The 21812-nt window shown below is 36.6% G+C and overlaps 1 protein-coding gene across 4 annotated transcripts in view; it reads left to right on the forward strand.

Annotated features, from left to right (window-relative positions):
* Positions 1-21812, forward strand: part of CNST (consortin, connexin sorting protein) — a 118709-nt gene that overhangs the window by 77908 nt on the left and 18989 nt on the right. For all 4 annotated transcript variants that reach the window (XM_032638455.1, XM_032638469.1, XM_032638464.1 and 1 more), the window contains 3 exons: positions 2932-2953; positions 3126-3222; positions 10579-11471. In XM_032638455.1, coding sequence (XP_032494346.1) covers positions 2932-2953; positions 3126-3222; positions 10579-11471 — 1012 coding nt within the window. The remainder of the gene's footprint in view (positions 1-2931; positions 2954-3125; positions 3223-10578; positions 11472-21812) is intronic.

Consider the following 21812-nt stretch of genomic DNA (forward strand, 5'->3'; position numbering starts at 1 on the left):
AATTCAAAGCACCTTCTAATTAGAAATTTTTAAATGTAACTTCTAATTTTGATTACTTTTTGGTTAAGAGATTAGGCGATTCAGATGGAAAAATTTGTGTTAGGATTTTTTATTATAATTGTTTTTCAATGTTTGTATGTTTGTCAGTGTTTCTATGTTTTTACTATACTGTTATAGTAAAAACACATTTTTAAGAGTAGTCTAATACTGGAAAGCGAATGCACTATGGTATTTAACCAGAATACTGTAGAAGGAAAACTCCATTTACCAGATAATTGTAAATTGTTTGATTTATATCAAAGAGTTGGATTTTTAAAACTGAATATAGCAATAATAAAAACTTAAATATAGGGCTTCCCTGGTGGCACAGTGGTTGAGAGTCCGCCTGCCAATGCAGGGGACACGGGTTCCAGCCCCGGTCTGGGAAGATCCCACATGCCACGGAGCAACTAAGCCCTGTGCGCCACAACTACTAAGCCTGTGCTCTAGAGCCCGTGAGCCACGACTACTGAGCCTGCGTGCTGCAACTAATGAAGCCCACGCGTCTAGAGCCCATGCTCCACAACAAGATAAAGCTACCACAATGAGAAGCCTGAGCACCGCAACAAAGAGTAGCCCCTGCTTGCTGCAACTAGAGAAAGCCCACGCGCAGCAACAAAGACCCAACGGCAGCCAAAATAATAATAATAAATAAATAAAATTTAAAAAAAAAAAAAAAAAAAAAAACTTAAATATATTTTTTAATTCATTATTTGAAGACTCAGAATTTTAAAGGTGAGGGGACATTATAGTGATTAAACAAGTGCAGATTTCTGGGATGTACAATTTTCTTGTGTTAGTCAATTTGAACCTTTGAAACAGTATTTGTATGGATTTTGCATTATAACCTAATTCTTAGTGAGTTAAATAAGTTAACTTTTGACTTTGTAGAGGTTTTAAACAACGGAATCTTTTAAAATAGATAAAGGAGATTGTTTTCTTTTTTTTCTTTTCTTTCTTTTTTTTTACATCTTTATTGGAGTATAATTGCTTTACAATGGTTAGTTTCTGCTTTATAACAAAATAAATCAGTTATACATATACATATGTTCCCATATCTCTTCCCTCTTGTGTCTCCCTCCCTCCCGCCCTCCCTATCCCACCCCTCCAGGCGGTCACAAAGCACCGAGCTGATCTCCCTGTGCTATGCGGCTGCTTCCCACTAGCTATCTACCTTACGTTTGCTAGTGTATATATGTTCATGCCTCTCTCTCGCTTTGTCACAGCTTATCCTTCCCCCTCCCCATATCCTCAAGTCCATTCTCTAGTAGGTCTGTGTCATTATTCCTGTCTTACCCCTAGGTTCTTCATGACATTTTTTTCCCTTAAATTCCATATATATGTGTTAGCATACAGTATCTGTCTTTCTCTTTCTGACTTACTTCACTCTGTATGACAGACTCTAGGTCTATCCACCTCATTACAAATAGCTCAATTTCATTTCTTTTTATGGCTGAGTAATATTCCATTGTATATATGTGCCACATCTTCTTTATCCATTCATCCAATGATGGACACTTAGGTTGTTTCCATCTCCAGGCTATTGTAAATAGAGCTGCAATGAACATTTTGGTACATGACTCTTTTTGAATTATGGTTTTCTCAGGGTATATGCCCAGTAGTGGGATTGCTGGGTCATATGGTAGTTCTATTTGCAGTTTTTTAAGGAACCTCCGTACTGTGGAGATTGTTTTCTTACTTTCACAATTTCAATATAGACACTTTTTCTGCCCTTCCCATGGAACTAATAATTTTTTAATGTGTTACAAACGTTTTAATTATTTAAAAACAAATTTTTTTAACCTAATATGAGCATGACTTTTTTTTTCTTTTCTTTTTTCTCTTTTTAAATATAAGGTAACTTGCCAACACACAATTTAAAAGCTAGTCACATTGCTTCAGATCACTAGAGAATTTCTGGCTAATGAACAGTGGATAGTATAGTAAATAAAACCCCAAATTTTTATGCTTTAAATTTGATAATTTCCCAAAATTATACTCCTAAAATTTTTAATATAAAAAATATTTTTGAGTTATACATACATTAAAGTACCCAGCTTGATGAATTTGTACATGTACAGATAACATAGTGTAACTACCAGTCTGACCAAGATATAGGACAGTCCAGCCCCTCAGAAATCTCCCTAATTTCTGTACAAAGTCAGTACCCATCTCCCAAAGTAACTACTGTCTGAGTTCTATAACAGTGTGTTGCACAGTAGATTTTTTTATCTAGCTTCTTTTGCCCATGGTTATGTTGGTGTTACATATTGTTACATGTTATGGTAACTTGTTCTGCTTTACTGCTGTGTGTATTCATTATATGACTATGCAGCAATTTATTTATCCATTATATTGTTAATAGACATTTGGTTTGTTTCCAGTTTTTGAATAAAATGGCTGTGAACATTTTTGTGTATGCTTTGTGGTGAATATATGCATTCTTTTATCTTGGGTATTTCCTAAAGTATAATATTTAAAGATTACTTTTGTTATCCTTTTCTATGGATAATGCATATAAAATTATCTTCCACCATAATTTTAGACTATAATGACATAAACTAAAATTTTAATAATATCTGTGAAATGCTCTTGAAATACATTATTAGCAAAAGGTTGACACTTTTCCCCCCGAATCTCAGTATTTATAGCTTCTATGGAGGTTTTCATTAGTTATTGGCCATCTAAGGAGATTAACACATGAGATAGCTGCACTTTGAACTATGTGAACCAGTGGTAATGTTTCAGCAGTGGAAATGTTCTGTGCTAATATTAGAATCCAGAGAAGCTCTATTTTTTTTTTTTTTTACAGCCCTTTCAGTGACATTTGTTTGGAAGCATATTGCTGCTGTAATTTTTTTTTAATTCTTTTTTTTCTCTTTTTTTCTACAGTCCTCTTCTATCCAAACATAAGGTAAGAACTTTTCTTTGAAAATGTCTATAGGAAAAATGTGTCATGTTTGTTGTATGGACTGTTTTAGAAAATAATGAGACCTTTCTCAAATTATTTTCAGCTTTCTAATTTAATGTAATAGTTTCCTCCAAAGTTTTATTTTTCTTCTTCTTCTTTTTAAAAAACTTTTTAGATAGCAGCTGTACAGAAGTCCCTGGGAAGGAAATGCTTTACGCAGTTAATAGTATCTGAAGATCCAAAGGAAAGAGGAGCTACAGCCAAAGAGCCGGGTATGTTTTTAAATTACAGGGGGATATAAGAGATATGCCTGCCCCTTATAATAAATATTCTACAAGTGTTAATCTGAGTTGCTGTGAAGGAGTTTTTTTTGCATATACCTCTCCTGCACAAATAGCAAAGCAAGATTTTTTTACATTGTGTAATTCTATTTTTAGATATCTAGTAGTAGGAATGATAAAATCTGAATTCTTGTAAAAACAAAATTATTTCATGTGTCTAACAGAATATGTGTCTAACAGAATATGACAAGATTGTACAAATAAGCTCTGAAATAGAATTGGTTTTAGTGTATTCAGACATCCCTTTCTATTAAAAAAATCAATTTTGTACAAACTTTATCAGAAATTTTTTCTGTAAATCTAGATATTATCAAGATAAGCTCTGTATCCTTATAGTTTATCTATAGTAATTTATTCTTTTCCTTTTTTTGTTGACTAACATATGGTATACTTTAATTTGTACATATATATTTCTATAGCATTCATAGTATATTTTATAGCACTGTGTCTTATGTCAAAAGTTAAAGATTTCTAGAATTTTTTTTTCTTACAGTAGTAATGTATGTTCATTATAAAAACTTCAGAAAATAAAGATAAATAAATATGTTTTAGGGCATTTATTTTTCCTTGTTTATGATTTTAGTACTAATTTATATTCCTGGGCTTTATGTTCCTGGCCCTGAGAGCCCTGATAGTAAACAGGCAGCATCAGGTCTTTTGACTTGAGGTGCCTGAAGAGGTAAGATGACGACGATGATGCCTGCAATTTCACTTGCTTTTTTCTCTTTACATTTTTTTCCCCCTAAATCTTATTTTATCCCCTCTTCTCTTATGAGGCAAATTTGGGTTGCCTTAGGTCAATCCTACTATACTCTGTTCTTCCTGTCTCTTTTTCCCAGTCATTTTTATTTTGGAAATCAGAATACAATGAGCTTCATAAAAATCTTAGGGGAAAAAGTCACAAAATAGTCACCTAGTTTGGGTGTGAATGTGTCTCTTTGCTGTGCACTTTGGGAAGAAGGCTGTTATTACATGCTGATTGTTTGAGTCTGACACTCCCTAGCCCTAGCTTGGCACTACTTCTAGCTTGGCCTTTACTGTGAGATAGGTGGCACAGACAGGAAACTAAGATACCACGTATAAGTCACTTGCTTGGTGCTTTGATTCACAACTGGAACCTGGGTCTTCTGGTTTCTAATTAAATTGCAGCATACTTCTGCTAAGTAAGTTGTGTGGATTTTCAAAGACTTGCACAATGCAGACATTTCATTAATAGCCATTTTATGGGGAGGGTGTGGACTAAATTCTGGAGAAGGAAATCTTGCCAAGTCTGATAAAATAACATCTTTTAAGGAAAAATGTCAAATGTCTCATAATGAGCCTACTCAGATTGGTTATTCTATGAATAAATACATAGAAATGTAAGAAAGAATATGAGAGAAAGAAATATGAAAATATTACTTTAAATGATTTGTATTTAATATATTGTCCTTGTTTTACCCCATATTCCTTATTTCTAATGTCTTACATGTTCTACAGTGTAGACTTTCCCTTTTCTTTCTCTCTACATATCTTGGTCTTAAGCTCCTTATATAATAAGTAACTCGCTTTTTTGTGTGTGTGGTGGTTAAAGACATTGTTTCTGGCACCAAACTTTTCTGGTTTGAATCCTCTCTCCACCACTTGAAGTTGTGTGACCCTAAGAGACTTCCCTGGTGGTCCAGTGGTTAAGACTTCACGCTCCCAATGCAGGGCACATGGGTTCCATCCCTGGTTGGGGAACTAAGATCCTGCATGCTACACGGTGCAGCCAAAAAAAAAAAAAAGTTGTGTGACCATAAGCAAGTTGCCTAATTTCTCTGTCCCTCCCTTTCCTCAGCTCCAAAAGGTGGACATTAATAGTTCTTAACTCATAGGATTCTTATGAGGATTAAATTAGTAATTTCATTAAAGTTTAAAACAGTACCTGGCATAAGGTAAGAAAAATATGTGCTCACTGCTCTCATTACTCTTCCTCCACCACTTCCTCCTCATGTTATCACTACCCCCTACTACTAGTATTCCATTAATGTTCTCTATGTGTTATTCATTGCTACTTTTCTAATTATTCTATCATTATTAAAGTCTTCAAGTAATTTATGTAGTATTTTATATTTTCAAAATACTTTTATGTATATTATCTCATCTTTTCCTCCTAACAACCAATTTAAGGTAGGCTAAATCATTTTAAGAAACTCAAGGAAGGTAAGTGACTTATTCCGGAACAGAACTAATTAGAACACAAAGCTAAACCCTATTTTTCTGACCCTGAAGCCCATGTGTTTTTATTAATTTATATTTTAATTCATTTTTATTAAGTAATATTTTATATGTAAAAATAATATGAAATGTACATACATTTTAACAATTGATAGAAAAATGAAGACCTGTGAACCTTGTACCTAACAAGGGACTAAATTGTCAGTTCTGTTACAGCTACCTTTGTGTTCCTCTCTATCCCATTACCTGCTTCACTCCATTCCTGAGGTAACCATTATCCTGAGTTCTCTATTTATCATTCCCTTCCCATTTTTAAATCAACTTTATTGAAGTACAACTTCCATACAATAAAATGTACCCATTTTAAGTGTATAATTTGATGAGATTTGACAACTGTATACACTCATGTAACTACTACCTCAGTCAAGATATGGAACATATTCATCACTCCAAAATCTTTCTCCCAGCCCTCTTACACTCAGTCCCTCCCACCTCCAGTCCCAGGCAACCCAGTGCTTTCTCTTATTATCAATGGGTTTTCCCTGTTTTAGAATGTAATATAAGTAGAATTGTTCAGCATCCTTTTTTTTTGAGAGCCTCCCATATTGTTGTATGTATCATTAATTCATTTCCTTTCATTGCTGAGTAGTATTCCACTTTTTGACCGTACCACAATTTATTTATCCATACACCTGTTGATAGATATTTGGGTTGTTTCCAAGTTGGAGATATCATGAATAAAACGGTAGGAAGGTTTTTTTGTAGATACATGTTTTTATTTCTTTTGGGTAAAGAACTTAGGGTGGAGTCATTGGGTCATAGGGAAGGTACATGTTTAGCTTTCTAAAAAACTGTCAAATAGTTCTCCAACACTGTTGTCCTATTTTATACCCCACCAGCAGTATATGAGAATTGCAGTTGTTCCACATCCTTGCTGACATTTAATGTTCTCTTTTTTTTTTTTAAGTCATTTAGTGGATATGAATGTCTTTTTTTTTTAAGTCATTTAGTGGATATGAATGTCATTGTGGTTTTACCTTGCTTTTCCCTGATGACTGAGTATGTACATTTGTAGTTTTGAATTAGCCTCTGTAGAAGTTGTACTAATTTATACTATTACCAACAGTTCAGACTTAATTTAGGCACATTTCTTTCCGTCTGCTAAAATAGATATCAACATTGAAAATTTCTTTTTCAAGCCTGATATCACTCAGATGTTTTTACCTGATGATAATTAATGAGATACTCAGAAAATATAAGAAATGTGTTAATTCATGAATGCTTTAGTCTCACATCATGTATTGTATAGGGGATTTTTCCCTAAAGAGAATTCATGGGGGAATGGGAGATGAGAGAGTAACGCAAAGGTATGTGCATTTGTAGAGCATGTGTTAGAACTTAGGTTTAAGTCTAACTTCTCATTTTAGAACTACCTCTTTAATTTGGTATTATTAAGTATCTGTCATACACTCAGCTTTTATTCCATTTTTATTTCATCAGGGTAGAATTTTTTTTTTAGTACATCTTAAGTCAATGCAATAGGGATTAGTAAACTTACCTCACTAGATCTTTGGGTTCAGGAGAACCAATTAACAGAAATTCATGTTAATATTAACAGAAACATTAACAATAAGTTTTGTACTATGATACATACTTGTAGAAAATTCAGAAAATATTTTTGGTTAAACATAGTGGATCAAACATTTACTTCCACTTTTTTTTTGGAACACTATTAAAATATCTGAAGGGGATCCTTAAAGGCAGAAAGCCAGAAGGACAGAACTGGCAAGGACCCAGCAGCAGATATGACATCCAGAAAATTTTGGAAGCTGGAAAGCAGATAGATGGGTGACACCTGGCTTAACATACCAGAGAAAGCCAGAAACTAAGTGTCTACAGGGAAAAGGTTGATTTCTGCTTGGGAAGGTTTGGGGATTGGAAGCACAGAGGGTACCTCTAAATTTAAGGGTTTAAAGTTGGGCTAAAAGACTGTACAAGAAGCATTTAGACCTTTATATTCCCCTTCTACCGAATCGGAGGCCTGTTGGAAGCTAGACACAACACAGCAGTGCCTTCAAAATTGCGAGAGAGCATGATTTCTAACCTAGAAAACTTTACCCAACCAAAGTTTTAGTCAGGGGTGAAGAAGTAAAGACTTTCAGTTGTGAATAACCTTAGAAAGTTTACCTTCCATGTACCTTTTCTTAGGAAATGTTCTACTAAGAGAGAATAAACAAAGAGGAAGACCTGGGATTCAGAGAAAACAAGGTTTCCAAAATAGAGCCAAAATGAATTCCTAGGATCACTGGGAAAGGAAATTCCAGGATGATACCTGTGTAGCAGCCCTGGAGAGGAGTTCCAGGTCAGGGACTCAAGAAGGATATGTTTTAAAACTGATGGATTATCTGTTGGTACATATGCCGTAGTTGTACATCTGTCAGAGTTTGAAGACACATAGGTAAAGTTTTTTTTTTAATGAAGTAATGAGGCAGTTATCAACACCAAGGAAAACAAAGCATAAATGAGAAAGGAAGACAGAGTACATAGTGTGGGTCAGTTGTGAATAATACTTACAAAGCCATAGTAACATAAGCATTTGAATATTGATTTGCCCCAGAATTGTGTTGAATTGTAATGGGAGCTAGAGGAGAAGAAAGAAAACATCATTGTTGGGGAAAGGAACCATGAGAGCTAACTCTCTTCCATAGTAGGAAGTCAGTAGGTGTTCTCTAAAACTGAAAAGTCAATAAATAACAATGTAAGTCTTATCTAGAAATGGAGAGTATGAGAGGAAACAGCTAAAGGAATTGAAAATTGGCTGCCCCTAGAGAGCAGGAATCAGACAGATGGGAGGGTAAGGCAGCAGACTGTTTTTCATTACCTGTAAGGACAGGTTTTAAGTTTTTCCCCAAAAGCATGATTTGATACAACAAATTATAAAATAGCATATATTATGTGTGATTTGGAGACTGAATATGTATTAAAAATATCACTTAGATTTTATATGGCGTCAAACAAACTATAGCTACTCACCTGATCTAGTCTGAAACTCTTGCCCTTTGCATCTTAAATTACTACTTTTTTTCATATTTTATATTGTTTCTAATAGTGGAATGAAGCAACTGTTTTCAGGCCAGTATTTATAAGTAATGCATTGTACCTATGCGTAGTCTTTATTACACACCACTTAAGTGGTATCTTGCTTCATTAGAAACGGTACTTAAAGTGACTTGTATTTTGTCTAAGTAACTGTAGTCAGCCATGTCACTTTCTACTCATGTAATGGCGTCTCAAGCTGATTCTCTAACTTTTCAGTCACTTATAGCTATTAAATAGTCTCATTTTGATTCTTTATGACTTAGTCCTTTTCAATTCCAAACTTTACCATAACACTTAAATCTCATTTTATTCAAAGCTCTTCTCTGTCCACCAGCTCTGCAGGGGCTGGGAGCATGGTCTGCTCTCTGGTGAAGCTAGCTAGATTAGTGCATAGGACGGAATCCAGGCTATGGGGACGTGTGGTGGCTCCGGCAGGACCAACTGAGGAGGCGCTTACTTCCAAGTTGCTCTCCTAGACATCTGTGGTCCTTTAGGTAACTGGCCCTCAGCTAGAGACAGCACACCCCGTTCGTCTGATGTGGGGCCCTCTCCGCCCTGTGTTTATGCTATTTACTCTCTGAATTCTATGGATGTGTTTTGAGGGCCGCCTTCTGAACCTTTGGGTACTGGGAACTTGTGGAGGAGAGCTTGGCCCCCTTTCCATCTGGCAGGGGCCCTCTTTGCTCTGACGTCCCGCATCTTAACAGAGGGGCAGACCAGCAAGCTCAGTGGTGAAGCAGACAACCTAATGGGAATTAAAATGTCCATGTGTTTTTTTTTTTGCAGTCTTCCAAACTTTGAATGATTCCTTGGGGTGAGACAAGACAAAGAATGCTGTACTCTCCCCAAAAGAGACCTATTTTTCCTTGTCCTCTCCTCATCTGATGTTCAAGTTAAGGCATTGGGGGAGGTAATACGAACTCTAATAAGCTCAGCAGTGCAGAGTTGAGGTGGCCAGACTCCATCCCTGATTCTCTGAAACCAGAAGATGGCATTTAAGTTCTGTCTTTTCTTTGGTATGGTACGTGCTGCCATTGCCAATTGGTAATTATTAAAGTACCAATAAATGAAAAACCAGGTAGAATATAATCATCACTATATTTCACCCTTGATTTTAACCTTTGGCCCATGATTTGTATAAATTAAGCAATATATGACAAAAGAAAAAGTTAAAACTCCTGTGGTAGTTAGGAATGCTTAATCGACCAAAAACTCAATCATGGGCAAGCTTCTCTCTTATCTACTAGTTTATGCATTCAGTATATATTTTGTGAAAGTTTTTAATGGTTTAGTTTTAAAGTGGAAGAAAAGTATTTTAAATTGTTTTATTTAAAATAGAAATTGAAAGAAATATTAAAATTCCAAACCCATTTCTGCCTGGTACCAAGACTTATGCCACTACCTTTGACTGCCTCCCTTTAAGAAGTTAAAGTAATTTTCCAACACATTAATTAAGGATGTTATTATTAAGGATATTATGCTTAAATAAATTTGAACAGAACAGACTTATGTTCCTTAGTTTAGTCTTAATAGATCAGAACCAGTATTGTTTTTCTTACACTTTAAATTATGTATTACTATGGTTCATCATGTAAAAATATTTATTTAATATACCATGTCTTAAATACACTGAAAATAATTTTTCTACACTTTAAAATATTCATTTAAATATACACAGCCAATAAAGCTCAGAAGAATATCTTCTAAACCTTTGAAAAAAATGACTTTTTCAATTATAATGAAGATTAAATTATATATTCATATTTTAACATGTTTTTGAATAATCTGTTAATTTTCATATCTAAAGGATTACTTACTAAATGTTTAGGATGTTTCCTCTACCTAAAGACACTATTATCCATCAGGTAGAATTTCCATTTCAGAGGTTTAGAATATCGTTGTGTCCCACATTTTATTCATGTCCTTTCTCTTCCCTCCTGTACAAAGTTGTTTTGAATCTTAAAACAGCTTGCTTTCCTTCATTTTCAGAGAGTGAAACTTGTCTTGGCATGGAATCAGGAAAAGAAAGCCAACAGAAAAGAGAGACCTGCGAGAGCAGTCCCTGGTGTAATCAGATGGACAGGCAGGCAGATCCCCTGAGCCTTCCGGTAACTGCAGGGAAGGGCCACACGGAGGAGCCGCTCTGCCGCGCTGAAGCCACACTGGAGCTCCACGCCCTGCCCTTGGAGTCGGCAGGGAGCAGGTCTGGGCTACTCTCTTCAGGGAATGCTTGTGAGGATGACAGCCGCTTGCAGCTGACTCAGTCAGAGACCAGCCAAGATGTGGCCGAAATAGAGGGCATTGCTAAAGACCCTAAGGTTTCCAGCGAGTCAGTGATAGAGCCATTGATTTTACCAGGCTCTGACCATATACCTCCTGCGTTGATTTCTGAGGGTAAATACTCACAGACGCAAAGAAAGGAACTCCAGTTGCTACTTGAGGATGCTTCTGAGGCGTTGCCCACAGACCAACTTGAGAACAATGAATTAAATGAGCTGCAGCAACCTGATCTTACAGACAGTGATGGAAAATCACCACAGGGGCAGACTGACTCAGAGGGCTCTGAGAGTGTACTTTGTGAAAATAATCAAGTATCTGATTTAAGAACAGTGCTTCCAGAAGTGTATATGGCCCCAGAGGAGCAGGGAGATAAACACGAACAAGTCAGTAAGGAAACAGAAGACTATTTGAACAGCCTTTTAGAAGAATGCTTAAAAGATACTGAAGATTCCCTTTCATATGAAGATAACCAAGAGGAAGACCCTGATCTCCTTCAAGATCTTTCTCCTGAAGAAGAATCCTATAGTCTACAGGAGAACCTGCCTTCTGATGAAAGCTGTCTTTCTCTCGATGATCTTGCAAAAAGGATAGAGATTGCAGAGGTAAATTTGAGATTTAATATAAATATGATTTAATATAAAATACGATTAAAAAGATGAAATTTGAAAGCACATATATGCTAAATATTGCCTTGTTTTTATAAATTTTCCCTGGCCTCAAACATGAGGGGGAAATTTAGTTAACATAAATTTTTAATCATTATGTATAATCATGATGTTTATACCTCAAAAATTATATTGCATGCCTCTAGTATAGTAAGCATTATGTACCTCATTTTTCATATTCTTATGATTTTTATTTGGCAGTCCTGGGAATTATTAACAAAATAAGATTAGTTACATTCTTGTAACGAAATCTTATTTTTCTTCTCATACATCTAGAAGATAAAATATATACTCACTGTTTCTTCTTATTATTAAGTATTTTAAAATTCTTTAAAACAGTATAATAGAATGAAGGAAACATTTTAAAATACAATAAGAGTAGGAGATACTGAATGGATTTATAAGCTCTAGGTTTGAACAAACTTAATACTTACTGCTTGACTAAGTCAAATACTACAAATAATTCAAAGTTTTAAAGTTTCTCTAAACAGTAATTAAGCTAGTCAAAATCCAAAAAAGGGGGCAGGAGAGAATATCAAGATGACCATCCTCCTTTGTTTGATAATACAATTTTTTAAAGTTCGGGGGGGAAAAATAAAGCCATACCAAAACTATAGCGCCTCAGGAAGGCAGCCTGACATAGTGGAAGGAGCAGAGTCTGGAGAGCCTTAGTTCAAATACTGACTCCACCAGTTATCAGCCTTATGGAGTTACTATCTAACTCTCTAATTCTGTTTACTTCTCTGAGAATTAGGTTGCTAATTACTTTTCTTCTTCATCTTATATTATTTTCCAAATAAGCTTTTAATTTAATTTATGTCCATTTCTAATTCTGCATTATCACTGGAAAAAAAAACCCATCAAGTAGAAAATGGAAATGTAACAAAGACAAAATAAACAACAGAATACATATGAAAATGGAACCCTGTGGAAGCTTTCTAAGATGATTACTGTTATATGACTAGCTTCCTTTATTGATATTTATAGTCAATTCTCCATCAACTATGATTTTTATTCTGAATTTTTTTCTTGACAAAATTAGATAAAATAGTCATTCTTTTGTTTAACTAGATCTTTTTATTGCCATTTATAGTCAATCCTCCATAAACTGACTTTTCTTAATTTTTTCTTAAAATTATTTAGTAGTGCTTAATGAGTACAGAGTTTCTGTTTGGGGTGATGAAACTTTTAGAAGTAGTTTTGGTGGTGGTTATACAACATTATGAACATTATGAATGTAATTAACGCCACTGAATAGTACACCTAAAAATGGTTTAAATGACAGTTTTCTGTTTTATATATATATATACATATTTTTAAACCATAATTTTTAAGAATAGTAAAAAAAATTTTTTTTAATACAGCTAATAGTATAACACTGGACCTTCTCTTTTTTATTTTCATCAGACCTCTGGTACAGGGAATTATCAAGGCAGAAGTCACAACCATATTCAAATCTAGCTGTAATAACAAAAAGTTACCACTATCTGACTGCTTATTTTCAAGTTGAATCAAGCTGACCTTATGTATGGTCTAATTTTACTTTTTTAAGTATAAACTGTGAAGAAGGACCAGAGTACTCCTGTTGAGTCTCCCTGCCTTAAAGGACATTTGTGGTGTAGAATTACTGTTAAATTAACATTGTACTACAACTAAATGGAATAGTCCTTCCTCAAACTCGTAATGTCGGTTTTTCCTGTAGATAACACCTAGCTAGAGGTGGAAATTATATGTATGAACATTTTAAAGTTGTCTTTCCTGTGAAGTTACTTTTTATACATGATGGTCCCCTTTCCTAAAAATCTATTGGTCTGTTAAGTTACACTGTTTAAAAAAACCCCAAAGCTACATATGACTAACAAAACTAGTTTACTTTCCTATGATAATGCTAAACAGATTGTTTCTGAATACTTCCTTCTCTGTTCTGAAAAATATACCTTTAATAAAATCTGCCTGTGTCAGGAAAAGTTTTTAAAATTTCAAAACTGGAAATCACTATGCTTACTACTTCCTTAGTACCCTAAGAATGAAGTTTTTGAGCTAAGTAAAATGTCCAGGTAATAGTGGGTTTGCTTATAAGTACAAACTTCTTTTTAATCCAAACACTGTTTATTTCATGCTCTCAATGTAATTGTATTAGGGATCTCTTCATGTGTCAGGTGCTGAGGATAAGTGAGGAATCAGATGAAGTTCTTGGCATTTGGGGACTCTGCTGCCACATTTGTGTATACTTTTGTGAATATAGGATACAGAACATAATTTCTTAATAACTAAATAATGTTCACGAATAATATTTTTCCTGCCCTCAGGAACCACTGAGGCTTGTGAGCCTGCTTTTCTCCACATCACTGTGCTATCCTGTGAGTCCTTCTCTCCCAAATCTATCATTTCTTCCTGTGAGTGACTCTGCCCCTTACAGATTTCCTTACTGCTTTTCACTCTTTCTACCACTGTGTTTATCGTAGAATATAACAGTATGTTCTCTCATTGCCATTTTTCCCCTTTTTTCTTGTATCTCTGCTTTCATTTTCCTGTCATTTCTGCATTGCTCAGCTCTGGCTTCAGTGGAACTTGGCCTTGATAACCATTACCAGCACGGTGGAAGTGTCTGTTGTGTTTTTTCTTAAACAATTAGTTTCATCACATAAAGTGAAGTTTTTGTATAAAATCTCATAGAGAACTGAAAACATGTACACTAATTTAATTCATTAATATAGAGACATGTGGGGGACGTCCCTGGTAGTCCAGTGGTTAAAACTCTGGGCTTCCACTTCAGGGGGCATGGATTTGACCCCTAGTCGGGGAACTAAGATCCCACATGCTGCATGACACGGCCAAAAAAAAAAAAAGACGTATAAATGAAACTTTTCTAGGTTTGGGAAGCTTTTCCAAAACCAGAGTAATTTTGCCAAGTAAAACAATAGCTTAATATCTGAAGCATTGGTGTTTTTTCTTATGTAAAAAAGGTGACATACTGTCATCAAAAGTATAATCTCTACTGTTTTAAAAAAGCATCAAAAACATTTATGCTTATTTCATAGATTTTTGTTTTTTTAATATTTTATTTATTTATTTGTTTATGGCTGGGTTGGGTCTTTGTTGCTGTGCACAGGCTTCTCTAGTTGCAGTGCGTGGGCTTCTCACTGTGGTGGCTTCTCTTGTTGCGGAGCGTGGGCTCTAGGAGCGTGGGCTTCAGTAGTTGCAGCACGCAGGCTCAGTAGTTGTGGGCACGGGCTTAGTTGCTCCACGGCATGTGGGATCTTCCCAGACCAGGGCTCGAACCCGTGTCCCCTGCATTGGCAGGCGGATTCTTACCCAGTGTGCCACCAGGGAAGTCCCCATTTCATAGATTTTTTAAGAAAAAAAGTTTATCACATGTAGAGTGTCAGCAAGTTAGAGAGATTCACTTATTTATCCCCTCATTAAGTAATTTTTATATGAGTAACTTCTGTGTGAGTGCCATGATATTACAGTTGCAGTGATTAAAAATTCAGAGAAGGATGCTGTATGTATGAAACCTCAGTCTAACAGTTGTCTGGTGGCAAGTGTTACCTGTTTGCTGAATTTGAGTATCCCAGTTTTTAGAAAAAGATGAAATTTTATCCCAAAACCCATAATATACTGACATTATTTTTTTTTAATTTTATTTTTTGCGGTACAGGGGCCTCTCACTGTTGTGGCCTCTCATTTTTTGGAGCACAGGCTCCAGATGCGCAGGCTCAGCGGCCATGGCTCACGGGCCCAGCCGCTCTGCGGCACGTGGGATCCTCCTGGACCGGGGCACGAACTCGTGTCCCCGGCATCGGCAGGCAAACTCTCAACCAATGCGCCACCAGGGAAGCCCCTGACATTATTTTAATGTCAGAATCCAAACCCCTTTTACCCAGGAACCTAGTAATGCTAATAAATCATTGACTTGCTGTGTTCTGGAACCTGGGAGGGTTACATTGTCTTCCCTTTAAACTCTTTAGCTGTTCCTAGCATCAAAATCTTAGAGAGGAAATATGTTATACAAGTTCAAGTTGGCATTAGGATCCAACCTCATATTGCTAATAAAAGTCCACTCAGCGTACAGTAGGCTGTTTGTTACATGTGTGGGGGTGAAGGAGTTGTTTTGTTTTCTAAATAAGTAACACGTCAAGTATTGGGTAAATTTTACAAAAAGTAATCTATTCACATTGAAAACAGTCATAGTATGTAATTCTGAGGTCCTTTTATGAGCAGATTTTAGCAACATGATGTGCCATATGGAAATAAACCATTCATTTTTCTTCATTTAACATATGTGTGTGTGATCTGTTTGCAGAGATGTCATATGTTCAGAAAACTATTTTAAATGCTTCAGATTCAAGGAATTTTTGTTTTTAGAAATAATATCCTAATGTGATAGCTGGAGAAGAAGCCACTTTACTACTGCTTGGGTCTTTAAAAAGCTTTCAATCTGAAAGAGGCGCAAAATATGTTCCCTACCCCCTCTGTCTTTATTGGCAACATTTACTTAGATATCTTCAGGTCTACCTGTCTCACAAGAAACAAAATAGGGGAGGACATAACCTAGAACTTTCTGTTGGAGAGAAAGATGAGAGCCCAAAATTGGTTTTGAGTTTGTCTTCAGAGAAGCTGTCTAATCTAAGTGACTTCTGTGCAATATTCATCTTTGTCTCTTGGCCAAGATCAGGAAATTTAAGTTACATTAAGACTAGCCACTGTAGGATTCTCTTACCAAGTTAAGATGGGAGGCTGGGACTAAGCAGTAGGATTTTATGAAATCATATAGTTAGCTGGTCTTTGGATCTTAGACAAAGGAGGGTCTTAGAAACAGCAATCATGGTGTTCTTGAATGGCTCTTTTAAGGGGAGCAGGGGAAGTCCAGCTTCCTCACAAAAGAGGAAATATAGTCTTCCAATAACATAAGAAGGTTCATGGAAAATGTTTGACCCAGGAGTTATGTAAGTGTCTAAATGAACCCCAAAGGATTATCCAGGGATTACCTATCTTTTCTTTGTGCCAGATGGTCTCGTCTTTGCCTTTCTTTTTCATCCTGCCCTCTAAATTTTCTAATTGATGAATGCTTCTCTTATTTGTCATGTCTCTTGCACCCAGCTCCTTTTCTTTCCATTTAAATCATTCTTTCAATTTATATCTTTACTGCCTCTTCCTGGGCTTTTGCAATAGCTACTTAATAAGTTTCCCCATTCCTCATTTTCCTCTCCAAATGGTCTTACATTAGCACTGTATAAACTTAGGGTCTCAAACTGATACCCAAAGGGGCCAGTCAGACAATAGTAGTAGTAGATGAAATGATTTAGTTGTAGGTGATAGGGAGAATAGAATGTTCCCATGCCTTGTCTAGAAGGCTGAATAGCTTTTTGAAATACTGTAGATGAAACCAAACACACCTGAGGGTCTGGGTCTAACACATAGACTGTTAATTTAAACCTCTGCTATAAAATAATTTTTGCTTGTCAGTCTCTTCCCACGACTCCATTTGGCTCCAGGATGAAGGCTGTACTAAGTGGCTTGTTATTCAGGACGGTTGGTAACCTGGCCCACTTTACCTTTCCAACACCATCTCCTGCCGTTCCTTTGTTCTTAACCTATACTGTGGTCAGCCTGGCCTCCCTGCTGCCTTCCGGATACACCTCACATATTGTCACCTCTGATCTTTACCTTCTGTCACAGGTGATGAACTCTTTTCCACATATTATTTCTTCTTAACCCTCAAGATCTAGTTCGTGACTTTTTAGCACATAGAGTGCAAGGCACAGTGCCTGCCATGGTCCGTACTCAATAAATGCTAGCTGCTGCCGTTATTTCTTTTTTTTTTTGCGGTACGCGGGCCTCTAACAGTTGCGGCCTCTCCCGTTCCGGAGCACAGGCTCCGGACGCGCAGGCTCAGTGGCCATGGCTCACGGGCCCAGCCGCTCCGCGGCACGTGGGATCTTTCCCGACCGGGGCACGAACCCGCGTCCCCTGCATCGGCAGGCGGACTCTCAACCACTGCGCCACCAGGGAAGCCCCCTGCCATTATTTCTTGATCACTGAAGTCCATAATGAGGGGGGCGGGCTTGAGCACCATTCCTCATAAAGTCCTGTCTACCTCTAATATTCCCTTGTTATTATAGGACACACGCATGCGTGGGCACATTGCATTGGACACTAAATTGCAGACTCCTTAAACGCAGGGATCTTGTTGAATACCTTCTTGTATTCTCTACAGAGCCAACACAGCCACCTATACACAGTAAGCCTTCCTCCTTGCCTCCCCCTTTTTTCTTTTTCTTTTTTTTTGACCTAGTTCACTTAGAAACATAAATTACCTTTAAGGACAGATTTGATTATTTTAAGGGAAATAGCTATGTTATTCAAATAAGTATAGGCTAGGTGCTGTCTTTATATAAATTGCTCATCTATATATTCATTTGCTCTGGCACATTTCTTGAGCACCTACTGTATTGCAGAAACTAAGAAGGCACCCGTGAACACAGATCAAGTACCTGCTCTCGTCACACTTACTCTTCAGAGGGAGAGACACATAATAAATGAGTTCACATAAAAACAAACAGTACGGTTTCACATATTGGTAGTGGCTCTGAAGAAATCTCAGCAGGTGGAGGGGTGTAGAGAGACTGAAGTGGTGGGCAGGATGGAGGAACAGGCTCTATTAACCAGGGTGTAGGGGAAGGCAATAGGAGGGCCAGCACATCTGGAGCACAGTGGACAGGAGAAGGACAGTCGGAAGTCCAGGTGGAGAAGGCAAGCTGGAGCTCGTTCCTGTAGGGCCTCATAGACCAGGGTAAGGAACTGGAATGCAATTTAAATGGTGCTAGAAGTTTGAAATGGATTTTGAACAGAAGATGTGACTTGATTAGTGATGTTTCCTGCCTGCTCTATGGAGACTAGCAAACTGCAGGTAGGGGCCAAAGAAAGGCAACCAATCCAGTTATTGCAATTATTCAGATGACATATAATGAAGGACTCAGTAGTGATGGATGTGGTGAAGATATATTTTTGAAGGAAGAACTAAAAGGATTTGCTAATGGATTAGATATGAGGTACGGTGGTAAGGAGAAGTTTTGAGAGGAAGAGAATCAGGAATTCTGTTTTAGAATCTACCTATCTAAATGATTTACTGGGGCTTAAAAAGTGGGATGCTATCTTGATATTCTTACCATTTCTTTTCCTATTTTATACTTATTAAATTGTCCCTTTAGGCAAATAAAAGCTAGTTACAAAAACATGAGATAGTACCTAATCTACAGACTTAGGTACATTATAAAACTCATATTTTTATTTTAAAAAACTTTTTTCCTTTTTATCTTTAACACCTTTATTAGAGTATAATTGCTTTACAATGGTGTGTTAGTTTCTGCTTTATAACAAAGTGAATCAGCTATACATATACATATATCCCCATATCCCCTCCCTCCCACCCTCCCTATCCCACTCCTCTAGGTGGTCACAAAGCACCGAGCTGATCTCCCTGTGCTATGCGGCTGCTTCCCACTAGCTATCTATTTTACGTTTGGTAGTGTATATATATCAGTGCCACTCTCTCACTTTGTCGCAGCTTACCCTTCCCCCTCCTCATGTCCTCAAGTCCATTCTCCACGTCTGCGTCCTTATTCCTGTCCTGCCCCTAGTTTCTTCAGAACCATTTTTTTTCCTTTAGATTCCATATATATGTGTTAACATACGGTATTTGTTTTTCTCTTTCTGACTTAATTCACTCTGTATGACAGTCTCTAGGTCCATCCACCTCACTACAAATAACTCAATTTCATTCCTTCTTATGGCTGAGTAATATTCCATTGTATATATGTGCCACATCTTCTTTAGCCATTCATCTGTCAATAGACACTTAGGTTGCTTCCATGTCTTGGCTATTGTAAATAGAGCTGCAGTGAACATTGTGGTACATGACCCTTTTTCAATTATGGTTTTCTCCGGGTATATGCCCAGTAGTGGGATTGCTGGATCATACGGTAGCTCTATTTTTAGTTTTTTAAGGAACCTCCATACTGTTCTCCACAGTGGCTGTATCAATTTACATTCCCACCAACAGTGCAAGAGGGTTCCCCTTTCTCCACACCCTCTCCAGCATTTATTGTTTGTAGATTTTTTGAAGATGGCCATTCTGACTGGTGTGAGGTGATATCTCATTGTACTTTTGATTTGCATTTCTCTATAGATTAGTGATGTTGAGCATTCTTTCATGTGTTTGTTGGCAATCTGTATATCTTCTTTGGAGAAATGTCTATTTAGGTCTTCTGCCCATTTTTGGATTGGGTTTGTTTTTTTTTTTTTTTTGATATTGAGCTGAGCTGCTTGTAAATTTTGGAGATCAATCCTTTGTCTGTTGCTTCATTTGCAAATATTTTCTCCCATTCTGAGGGTTGCTTTTCATCTTGTTTATGGTTTCCTTTGCTGTGCAAAAGCTTTGAAGTTTCATTAGGTCCCATTTGTTTTTGTTTTTATTTCCCTTTCTCTAGGAGGTGGTTCAAAAAGGATCTTGTTGTGATTTATGTCATAGAGTGTTTGCCTATGTTTTCCTCTAAGAGTTTTTATAGTGTCTGGCCTTACATTCAGTTCTTTAATACATTTTGAGTTTATTTTTGTGTATGGTGTTAGGGAGTGCTCTAATTTCATTCTTTTCCAAGTAGCTGTCCAGTTTTCCCAGCAACACTTATTGAAGAGGCCGTCTTTTCTCCATTGTATCTTCTTGCCTCCTTTATCAAAAATAAGGTGACCATATGTGCGTGGGTTTATCTCTGGGCTTTCTATCCTGTTCCATTGATCTATATTTCTGTTTTTGTGCCAGTACCATACTGTCTTGATTACTGTAGCTTTGTAGTCTGGACTGAAGTCCGGGAGCCTAATTCTTCCAGCTACATTTTTCTTTCTCAAGATCACTTTTACTATTTGGGGTCTTTTGTGTTTCCATACAAATTGTTAATTTTTTTGTTCTAGTTCTATGAAAAATGACACTGGTAGTTTGATAGGGATTGCATTGAATCTGTGAATTGCTTTGGGTAGTATAATCATTTTCACAAGGTTGATTCTTCCAATCCAGGAACATGGTGTGTCTCTCCATCTTTGTATCATCTTTAATTTCTTTAATCAGTATCTTATAGTTTTCTGCATACAGGTCTTTTGTCTCCTTAGGTAGGTTTATTCCTAGGGATTTTTATCTTTTTGTGGCAATGGTAAATGGGAGTGTTTCCTTAATTTCTCTTTCAGATTTTTCATTATTAGTGTATAGAAATGCAAGAGATTTCTGTGCATTAATTTTGTATCCTGCTACTTTACCAAATTCATTGATTAGTCCTAGTAGTTTTTGGTAGCATATGTAGGACTCTCTATGTATAGTATCATGTCATCTGCAAACAGTGACAGCTTTTCTTCTTTTGCAATTTGGATTCCTTTTATTTCTTTTTCTTCTCTGATCCCTGTGGTTAAAACTTTCAAAACTATGTTGAATAGTGGTGGTGAGAGTGGACAACCTTGTCTCATTCCTGATCTTAGAGGAAATGGTTTCAGTTTTTCACCATTGAGAACAATGTTGGCTGTGGGTTTGTCATATATGGCCTTTATTATGTTCAGGTAAGTTCCCTCTATGCCTACTTTCTGGAGGGTTTTTATCATAAATGGGTGTTGAATTTTGTCAGAAGCTTTTTCTGCATCTATTGAGATGATCATATGGTATTCCACCTTCAATTTGTTAATATGGTTTATCACATTGATTTGCATATATTGAAGAATCCTTCCATTCCTGGGATAAACACCACAGATCATGATCCCTTTTTTAATTTATTTTTTATTTATATTTTATTTTTTTATACAGCATGTTCTTATTAGTCATCCATTTTATACACATCGGTGTATACATGTCAATCCCAATCTCTGAATTCATCACACCACCACCCCCAACGCCCCGACGCCTTCCCACCTTGGTGTCCATACATTTCTCTCCTACATCTGTGTCTCAATTTCTGCCCTGCAAACTGGTTCATCTCTATCATTTTTCTAGGTTCCACATACTTGCGTTAATATACAATATTTGTCTTTCCCTTTCTGACTTACCTCACTCTGTATGACAGTCTCTAGATCCATCCACATCTCTACAAACGACCCAATTTCGTTCCTTTTCATGGCTGAGTAATATTCCATTGTATATATTTACCAAATCTTCCTTATCCATTCGTCTGTCAAGGGGCATTTAGGTTGCTTCCGTGACCTGGCTATTTGTAAACAGTGCTTCAGTGAACATTGGAGTGC

The sequence above is a fragment of the Phocoena sinus genome, chromosome 1 (genome assembly GCF_008692025.1).
Source record: "Phocoena sinus isolate mPhoSin1 chromosome 1, mPhoSin1.pri, whole genome shotgun sequence".
In the NCBI taxonomy this organism is placed as follows: domain Eukaryota; kingdom Metazoa; phylum Chordata; class Mammalia; order Artiodactyla; family Phocoenidae; genus Phocoena; species Phocoena sinus.